General features: G+C 29.1%; 1 protein-coding gene across 3 annotated transcripts; it reads right to left on the bottom strand.

Moving 5' to 3' along the window:
* Positions 1 to 6,782: 6,782 nt before the first annotated feature.
* LOC116024743 (exosome complex component RRP41 homolog) lies at positions 6,783 to 10,563 on the bottom strand. 3 transcript variants are annotated; one of them, XM_031265724.1, is made up of 12 exons: positions 10,344 to 10,563; positions 9,507 to 9,668; positions 9,352 to 9,398; positions 9,201 to 9,261; positions 8,962 to 9,000; positions 8,797 to 8,864; positions 8,469 to 8,547; positions 8,344 to 8,380; positions 8,067 to 8,183; positions 7,868 to 7,953; positions 7,404 to 7,493; positions 6,783 to 7,276 (listed from the first exon to the last, which is right to left on the bottom strand). In XM_031265724.1, exons 2-12 carry the CDS (start codon positions 9,558 to 9,560, stop codon positions 7,229 to 7,231), a joined length of 726 nt encoding a protein of 241 aa, XP_031121584.1. In that variant the 5' UTR covers positions 9,561 to 9,668; positions 10,344 to 10,563; the 3' UTR covers positions 6,783 to 7,228. The 3 variants fall into 3 exon arrangements, with proteins under 3 accessions (XP_031121584.1, XP_031121585.1, XP_031121583.1); XM_031265725.1 differs by having other exon boundaries at positions 9,507 to 9,663; XM_031265723.1 differs by having other exon boundaries at positions 9,507 to 9,615.
* Between the last annotated feature and the right edge of the window lie 228 nt (positions 10,564 to 10,791).

Raw genomic sequence — 10,791 nt, 5'->3', positions numbered from 1 at the left:
TAAACACGTGCGGGATCACAGGTGGAGGGATTGATTTGTAATTAATTGCCATTAAGTTTAATTGATTAAAACTAATTTATAATGTCTTGCCATTAAGATTAAGAATATTAAGAATTAAGAATAAGAATTTGCAATTTGCCTTTATTAATAATAATCAATCCTGTTATTGTTTTAAATCAATTTACCCTTTTTCAGCGATTAAGAATTATTGCCTTTTTATAATGTACATTAGCATTCAATTTCTCTGTTATTGTATGCAATTTGCCTTTATTAAATCATTGCAATTTGCCTTTTATTAATAATAATCACTCTTGTTATTATCCGATTATTATTATTATTATTATTATTATTATTATTATTATTATTATTATTATTATTATTATTATTATTATTATTATAAGAATTTGCAATTTTTCTTTACCAAAATTGCGTAAACTAAAATTATAATTCATAATTGATTAAATTTTTTTTACCAATTATAATTAATTTAAATTTTTAAATTAATTATTAACAATAATAACTCCTGTTATTATTTTAAATAAAATCAATTTATCATTTTTCACCGATTAAGAATTATTGCCTTTTTTTATAATGTATGTTAGTATGCAATTTCTATTTTTTTGTATGCAATTTGCCTTTATTAAATCATTGCAATTGGCATCACTTTCCTTCCATTGCAATTTGTCTTTATTAATAATAATCACTCATGTTATTATCCGATATTATTATTATTATTATTATTATTATTATTATTATTATTATTATTGTTATTATTATTATTATTATTATATTAAGAATTTGCAATTTGCCAACTACTCAAAATTGTGTAAACTAAAATTATAATTCATAACTGATTAAATTTTTTTACCAATTATAATTAATTTAAAATTTAAAATTAATTATTAATAATAATCACTCCTGTTATTATTTTAAATTAAATCAATTTACCGTTTTTTCACGGGTTAGAATTATTGCCTTTTTTATAATGTATGTTAGTATGCAATTTCTCTTTTATTGTATGCAATTTACATTTATTAATAATAATCACTCCTGTTATTATCCGATCATTATTGTTATATTAATAATTTACGATTTGCCTTTATTTTAATATTGTTTTTTTCAGTACAAATAAGTAAATATTATGGCATAAATCAACTCATTTCTATTTATAATATAGCATTGCCTTTTAAACATTATAAAAATTTTCAATAATAGTGTAAACAACAGCTACGGTGACTTACAATAGTAAATAGTAAAAAATGAAATAAAAATTATGAAAGTACTCCTTAGTATTTACTGATTTTACTCTAATATTGGAACAAAATTGAATTCCTTAATCTATTCAATTAATTAATTATGGAAAATAAATATATAATTACACATTATTATTGAGATTATTGAGAATTGACAAATGCATATTCATAAAACAAACTACTACACATAGCTAATTTCAATTTTAACACAAATGTGATTGTAATTCATAAATTAAATTGCGTAAAATAAAAATAATTCAAAATATGGTTTCATAGACTGCGAATTAATTGTTAAGCATACTCGTACAACTTTTTGGTCACATGGTGTGATATGCTCTATTTCTACAGAGATAGACTGAATTCCTTCGTGTCTCATAGGCATTCTGTTTCTTAATATTATTAACTTTTATTCTTTTAGTTTCTTATCCTAAGATATTGATAGATTGAACCTACATTTGCAACCTCGTTTTTATAGTTTAAGTAGTATTTTTTATTTGACTTTGTATACTATATTTGATGCTTAGAATAATGTCATAACACATAAAATGAATTGTTTTACATTCTTTGGGGTGGTGGAATTCTGAGCATTCTATGTTAAATTTTTTTAATTTATAATTGATTAAATTTTTTTACCAATTGATTATAATTCATAATTGATTAAATGTTTTTACCAATTATAATTAATTTGCAATAAATTCAATAGTAACGATTTAATGAACAAACTAATTTATTAAAATTATTCGTTAAGCAAATAAAAAAAATAGATATTACTAAGAACACGATAACCTCCATACTATACTCTTAGCTATTAAAATTAATATGTATGAAGGGTAATTATTAAGAACAAAACAAAAAATAAATATTCCCATGACAACACAATATTATATTAGATATATCATAAATTATATATCATCAATCACCAATCAATATTAACAACACAATATTACCATATTACCTTATGGCATTACGTTATTAATAAATATGGATAATTAATAAAATTAATAAAATAATAAATAAATAAATAAATATTAACAATATTACCATATTAGATATATCACAAATTATATATCACCAATCACCAATTAATATTATTAATAAATATGGATAATGGCATTTCATTATTAATTAATATGGATAATTAATAAAATTAATAAAATAATAAATAAATAATATCCATTATGTTGTTACTAAAATGCCCTTCAGTTTTGGGGGTAAAACTTTTGCTAGACGCTTCTATTATTATATATATAATAATAACTAGTTTTATTCGCGCATTGCGCAAATGAGTAGTTAATGCCCAATGTTTATATTTAAATAAATATTTGAAAGTATATCAATGTAAGATTATATAGGAGAAGTTTATACATGGGTAATTGAATGTCGAATTTTTTTATTTAAATATCTAACTCAAAGTATATGAATCCAAGATAATATAGAAAATTCATTATAATTATTACTAAAATAAATGTTTGCAACCTTGTAAAATCGATAGTCTAAATATTTGGTCTAAAAATGATAGTCTAAAAAAAATACTACTTTTGGTTTGAATTTTTCTAAGTATTTTTAATTCTCTTTTGAGTAACATTGTCATTGTCTTCATCTTTACTATTTGTCTTCTTCTTTTTTGTTGGTGGTGTGTTATTTGCAATTAGGTTACTGTTGCTAGCATAGATGACAATGTCATTCAATGAGATTATGATATAGGAGCTATGGACTTTCCTTTAGGTGTTCTGCTCGGGGTTCATTTGGTTCAACCATTATTGTTGAATGAGTTATTGTGGATAAATAAATTCATAGTTTAAGGAAAAAGATTAAATAAATTAGTAAAAATTTAAAAATTTTAAATATGATGTATTCCAAAGGTATTAAAGAAATACATATGTATCATTTTTTGGTTAACTACTAATTTATTTAATTTAATAAGAGTAAAATAGAGTGAGAAACTTAATTATGTCAAATTTGATTGAGATGAGGTTCGAACCTAAGACATTTTTTATAGAAATTAATGGGTAAGTTAAAAGTTAACGGAATATTAACGGAGAAGAAAATATTTAACGGAAAACTTAACGGATAATCATAAAAGTAAGGTTAAATTAGGTAATCTCTGTTAATAATATTAATCTGAATTATCTTAACCATCAATTTGATTAAATAATTTGACCGCCATTTTTTCTACCCATTTTAAGCCTAACTCTCTTTGGCTCTTACTAGTATAATAGATCATTCAGTTATTAGTTGCTTGGATTCTAATTGATTCACATACTCTAGTGTCTAATATTCTTAATTCATACAATTACGTGTCATAACCCCAATCCTCAGCGGAACGACAATTCACACCCTCTTTTTACACTCACCATTATACTCATCAATTAATAAAATACTTGGTAAATAAATATATAACATTATTTTGTACTATAACTTTGATATTTAATTACAAGATATTGTAAAAATAAGATAATGGACAATGTAATGAATATCAATTGATAAATTTGAATGTAAAGAATCTTTGCATTAGAGAAAATAAAGACAATATAACAAATGAAATTATTTCTCTCATTTAATTTAATTTTTTGATAATGAATAATTTTTTCAAATAAAGGTATTGTAGACACATAATTGTAAATTAAAGAAATACATATGTATCATTTTTTGTTGAAGCTACTAATTTATTTAATTTATTAAGAGTAAAATAGAGTGAGAAACTTAATTATGTCAAATTTGATTGAGATGATGTTCGAACCTAAGACATTTCTTATAGAAATTAATGGGTAAGTTAAAAGTTAACGGAGAAGAAAATATTTAACGGAAAACTTAACAGATAATCATAAAAATAAGGTAATCTCTGTTAATAATATTAACAGACCTAATTCTCTTTGGCTCATATTAGTATATATATATATATATATATATATCTACTTTCTCAACCTAGTCAAATGGGACCTAACTCTCTTTGGCTCTTATTAGTATATATATATATATCTAGTTTCTCAACCTAATGAAGCACAAAGAGTCAACAGTTGCCTCAACTGAGGCTCGAACCCACTCCCATCATCCATGTAAGAGTGTTAACTGGGACATCGGATGCCACTAGACCACAAGGTCTTTGGCTTTCTTTATATTTATTACTAATTTGAGTCGCATTCACCCAACATTTATCCATCACATGTCAATATAACTCAGCAAAATTTACAAAAGGTCACTATTAAATTATTTATAACCTTAAAATAATTAACCATAATCCACAATAATTTCCAAATAATAATTCCCAAACAAAAAATGCACAATAAAATCTAAAAATTGAAAATAATTCGTAAATATTTATAATACTTCTCTAAAAGTAGCAATAATTCTCTAAAAATGGAAAATATTTCAAAAAAAAAAGTAACAAATATTATCAATTACTTGAAAGAAATCAAAATAATTGTTAAAATACCAAAAATAATTCAAAAAATTAAACAGAACTTGAAACTAATCTAGATAATTAACAAAATTTACAAAACTCACAAATAAAACAACAATAATTAAAAATATATATAAAATAATTAATAAGATTTACAATATTTTAAAAAAATAAACAACATTAAACAATAATTCAAAAAAAACCTAACAAATTGCATTAATATCACAATCAACCCAAAAATTCAAAATAGAAATTAAATTACAGAAATTAAAGATAAAATAAAAGGAAATACCCTATGTTAACAATGGGGTTGAGCAAGTTTTAGCAAGTGGTGGTGAGCGACGACGAGGGTTGATTGGCTGGAGGCTAGCTTTGGGAGACTGTAAGATGGAAAGCGATGACAACTATTGATAGTGAGTGAAGAAGGGTCATGTGATAATGAAGGCAAGCGGTGGCAACGGCGGCCGATCTCATTGATTTAAGTGACGGTTACGATTTTAGGTTTTTGGCAAGCTCTGGCAACGGCGGCCGATCTCGTGGATTTGAAAGACGGTTACGATTTTAGGTTTTTGTTTCCTAAGAAACGGTACTATGATAAGAATATGAGTTGGGGAAAAATATAATAGACTTAATACAATGGGGAAAAAACCTAATACCGTATTTTATATGTGTGTGTGTGTATAGGCTAGTGTTCCCCGTGAGTACACCCTTCCCCATGAGTTAGTGTGGACAGATCTGGGCTATTGAATACTTGAGATTAATGACTTAGATTTGGCCAACTATGCACTTCACTTGCACCGGCCATTGAATACTTGAGATCAATGGCTTAACTCATAGAGTAGTATTGTAAGTGTGAAATCAGTACAATTGCTTAGGACATGACTTGGTAGAGATGTCAAACGGGCGACCTGTCATTGGTCTGCTTATTTTTTGGATCGGACCAACCCAGTCCAATTAATTTTGGACCGATTGGCCCAATCCGAAAATAGAAAATTAATGTCTAACTCAGTACATAGCCCCAAAAAAAATTATATATCAATTCATTTTTAAAAAAAATTTCTAAATTAGCTTTACAAGTTTGATATTTATTTACAACTATTTAACTTAAGAATTATTACAAAATTTGAAGAAATCAATATAATCATGAATTATGCATTGTTGCATTATATAAATGTTATTGTTGTATAAATACTTACAACTTTTACTTAAATGCTAATGTTGCGTTGCTACATTATATAAATAATAGTTTATAGAATAATAGAGAGCTACATAATAGTTAAAGAAGTAAAATATTATCAGTACACTTTAAGTGTTTATCACATTGTTTTTTGAATACATGTTTAACACATTGTTAATTGTGTTAATGTATATATATGTTTTTTTATCTTTGAAAAATTGTACGAGCCAACAAGCCAGCCCAATCCATGGACTAAAAATTAAAATTCGACCCTATTCATAGTATAAAATGAGCTAGCTTTAGCCCGCCCATTATAGCAAATGGATCAACTAGGCCAACCCAAATCGACCAGGCCTGGACTGGACTTCAAACTAACTCATCTGTTTAACATCTCTATTGCTTGGTGATCAAACACAATAATAAATTAGGGAAAAAAAAATGTAATTTTAGTCCTTTTCTTATTAGTGATTTTAGTCCTTAATTTTGTTACTATTACAATAAACACCCTAACTCTTTAAAAAAAAAAGTTACATTTTTAACCCTTGAAGCAACAAAACTATTAAATTTTACTAAAATTTTACTCTCTTTTTTTGAAGGGGAAAAACTGATATTTTACTTAATACATAGATATTTTAGTACTTAATACATGTAAAGTACTAAAATACCATGTATTAAGTATAATTTTGATAGAGTAATTATTTAGTTGCTTCAGGGGTCAAAACTGCAACTTTTTTAAAGAGTTAAGGATGCATATTGCAACGATAAAAAGTTAGGAACTAAAGCCGCTAACAATAAACAAATGGGGGACTAAAATTACATTTTTCCCATAAAATAAGTTTCTTACCTTTAAATCAGGTGCGAAAATTATACGAAGCCGATGCTCCCCTAAGAACACGAAGTGGATCATAAACACTTTCCTGAACTGCCTTTGCATATTCCAACATCATTAATGTAACTTTGAACTTCTTCCTAGATTTAATGAAATAAAAAATCGTAGTGGTGTCAAACACACCATCATACAAGAATGAAACACAAGTTACAGCAAGCCAAAATGAGAACACGTTCACTTTTCAATGTATAGAAACTATGTGAATTGAGAAGCCAACACATCCTATGTATCCTGGATAATACGTTGTATTAATTTCCCTACTTTTTGAGTGAAGAAAAAACAAAAAGTAAAGGAAGAATTTTCCAGTCCAAATTTTAGTTGATAATGTTACAACTTGACAGACTTTGAGGTTGTTTTTTGTCTCCAGAGTGCCAAGATAGGAGCTGTATTGGAAACAAAACATTCTAAAACCTTTACTCAAGAAAAGCAATGACAGCAAGAATTTGTATTCATTTGGGATCTCTCTTTGTTGAGAGCACTGCTTTGCAGCCCTCAATCAATCAGTAAATCTATAGGCCTCGCCGGCATTCCAATTGTTTGGTGTTTTCTAATAATATCTGCCAAAAAATAGAAGCAAATCTTGAAATACCCAATGAATATGCTATTGCTACATGGAAAAGTGGAGAAATTGGATTAGCAATTATATACTACAAATTTGGAGGAATAAAATTTTGCCACCCTTACCTCGCGGATATAGTTTGCCACTGCTTTGCAGCCCTCTATTGCTAGTTGCATGACGTTTTCAAAAGTATCCAATGATAATTTAGCATCCATCTGCACCAAACAAAATTGTTTGCTATTATAAAACGCTAAAAGAGTAAACCATCCATCCTCTTTTATGTGATTTAGCATCTTCATATTGAAAAGATAGCAACATACATTACATAACAGTATGCATTGTTTTTTTCTTTTCTTTTGGAATTTGCGAAATAAATTATGTATAGGTTAAAAACACCGGTAACCAAGTATTACTTCAAATTAATTTGATGTCCTTGACATAAAAAGCCCTAGCAAAATGGGAGTATATTATAGACACTAGAACATCCAGAATCACAATAATGCAAATAGGAAAGGAAGCACAACATAAGACCGACATAATGAACTGAATGTATACATTTCACAATTAACATGCTTGTATAGTAAATAACCTGCAGAAGGGTAACTTTATCTAGCTTAGGTAGAAACCCAACAGTGACATCAGGGCCACCAGCACTGTCTTCTACATAGTTTAGATCTGTTCATTTAGAAGTTTCATTATCAAACTATTAGTTCGATGAAATCAGAATGACAGTCAACTCAAAAACACACACTAAAAATTAATTAACAAAAAATTTTCAATTGGTTTACCAAGAAGAGGGGAACTATTTAGGTACCCAGCACTGCAGGAAGTAACAATATCACGCATAGGAATCCCTGCATCAGCAAGTGCCAATGTGGCAGCATTTATGCACGCTGATCTTGTTCCTACAAATAATTAGAGCTCAAGAAAACATATTAACTATAGAAGAAAAATTAAATGCCTTCATATGAATTGCATTCAAAAATTGAAGATTTAAATTTTGAAAACAAAGGTCAATTTAAAATAATGCACAAAAAATTTTACAAAAGACTAATAAAATCATACCTCCATCAGCTTGGATAACTTGGACAAAAATGTCAATCTGTGAATACAAAATAATATAAACTCAAAATATGGTACACTACTATCAGTATTCTGTTGGGTCTATTACATAGCCAAAACACTAGAACCTGAGAACGAGGCATTAGATGCGTCAAAATGCAAGCTTCCATTGTTTGACGAATAACTAGTGATATCTCAGTGGATCTCCTGCAGAACATAAGAAAACAATTGTCCAGATACAATGTTTTCCACTAGACTGAATTACAAATTGACATAGAGAGTTGTGCAGCTGAAGTGTACAATTAATTCAATGATGAGTTTAGGCATTATGGAAATATAAAGTATATAATTGCAAGTTGAGGCAAAATCAAATACTACAAGATTACAATATTCTTTAAGTCATGATACTGGAATAAAAATAACGGCAAGGGATAATAAAGGCAAAACATCAATCACCTGTCACCCTTTGGTTTCCTCATCCGATCACCTGTACTAAAGTTTGCCATGCTATACTCACAGCGAACCTAAAAGATTTTTTTAAGAATACACCATCACATCAGCACTGGAACAAAGAAAAACATGAATATAAACATCTCAGTGCTCATGGTAGAAGTTAAGTACCAGAGCTTGGTCATTGATTTGTTGGCTCCTATTTTGGACCTGAATGACATAATCAATGCAGATGTCAAAATTAGCTGCAGTTATTATTGGCATTATAGAGCACATTTTATGTAGACAAGACATTCTAGACTTAATCAAGACCCATTTATCAGAAACAAAGAGATATATAATGAAGTTTTAATTTGGAGAAGAAACAATTGATTTGGGTGTAATAAGTAGCAAATGAAAGAGCATTTTACCTCCCTAGGACCATACACTGCAGCAATCACTTTGGTGTTACCCATTTCAAAGACAGCAGAGCTGCAGAGTTACCATAAAATTGCAATTTAGCTACACATCGGCTTCTCAAAAACAGAAGAATGGAATACATATAGAAAGAGTGGTGCCTACCCGTCAGCTCTGGCAACTGCACCTATTTCAGCACGAAGCTGCCTCATCTGCAAACGAAACACAAAAACATGCTTATATTTACATATAGAAACATTGTATCTTATCCAAAAGAAAATAGGATCCTTTTGGCACAAGTAATAAAAGACGAGAGAAACCTCAAGGGGACGGCGACCGTCCAAGCGAAGACCTTCGGGGCTAACGTACTCCATCTCTGAGAAGCAACCTCTGCTTGCCGGAAAAGAAAATCGTTCGCTGGCGACCGCTCTAAAAGACAAACCCTCAGTACTCAGTAGTGCAGCTCTCCCTTTTGGGCTGAACTAAAATACAAAGATAGGAAAAAAAAAAAAAAAAAAAAAAAAGTGGACGGGGACTTAGGGGTGAGCAAGCGGTCAATCGACCAAAAAACTGATCTGGATTTTTGACAGGCATAACCAACTGATATCCACCGAAGTAAAGGATATAACCGACCGAGAAACCGACGGTTGGTTATGTTGGTTACCCAAAAACCGAACAGATTAACCAATTATTCCACAGTACTCCAGTCAACTAGTGCCCAAAATTGTTTATACAATTATGCTAGTTAAACAAATTTTGTTGAGGGACTCTATTATAATGTAATATTTGTCCATACATACTTTCTCAACCTAACGAAGCACAAAGAGTCAATCCCCATTAGGGTTCAAACTAGTGAACCACTAGAGGTCTCGTTGAGCTACAAGCTACTTGGCTATAATTACAGACTCCATAATTAATTAAACAATTAAACATACAATTTTCTCATAATTACAGACTCCATAATTAACTTTCTACATACTTACAGTCTACAGACTCCATAATTTCCAAAATTTACAGACTCCATAAATAATTTTGTCAAACATAGGTTACACAGTAACTCTTATTTCTCAAAAATTTAAATAAAATAATAAAGAACATTTAAAGAAAATTTACAACTTTCAAACACAATTTTAAAAATTAATATGTAAAAAAATTACCTTGAGCCGAGGAGTTAGGGTAGACTGGTAGAAGGCTGAGGTTTGACCGTCTGAGGATGTGAGGAGTGAGGAGGAGCGAGGGCTGAGGGCGGACTGCGTGAGGACTAGAGTCTGGAGAAGGGAGAAGGCGAGATTGCGAGAAGCTGAGAAAGGGATCAACGATTCAGGGCAGGGCTATGCTCATGAGTTGTGTCTTTTGGATTATTCTTGTCCATCCACAGTGTTGTATTAATCATAATAATAAAAAGTATATTTATTCATGTATTAGGGTGGAAATGGCAAATTATACCGTGGTAATGTGCACCACGTACGTAAACGACGTCGTTTTGAGCATTGTAAATTAACCGTCCGTTATTTTGGAAATCACGTTTCCCGTTTCAGCCAATCTCTGTATTTATGTTAATATTCTGTGTATACCAAGAAATTATTCTGTGTATTCTAGGCAACC

Source organism: Ipomoea triloba, chromosome 7 (genome assembly GCF_003576645.1).
Source record: "Ipomoea triloba cultivar NCNSP0323 chromosome 7, ASM357664v1".
Lineage (NCBI taxonomy): Eukaryota > Viridiplantae > Streptophyta > Magnoliopsida > Solanales > Convolvulaceae > Ipomoea > Ipomoea triloba.
This window is presented reverse-complemented; position numbering and strand designations above follow the sequence as displayed.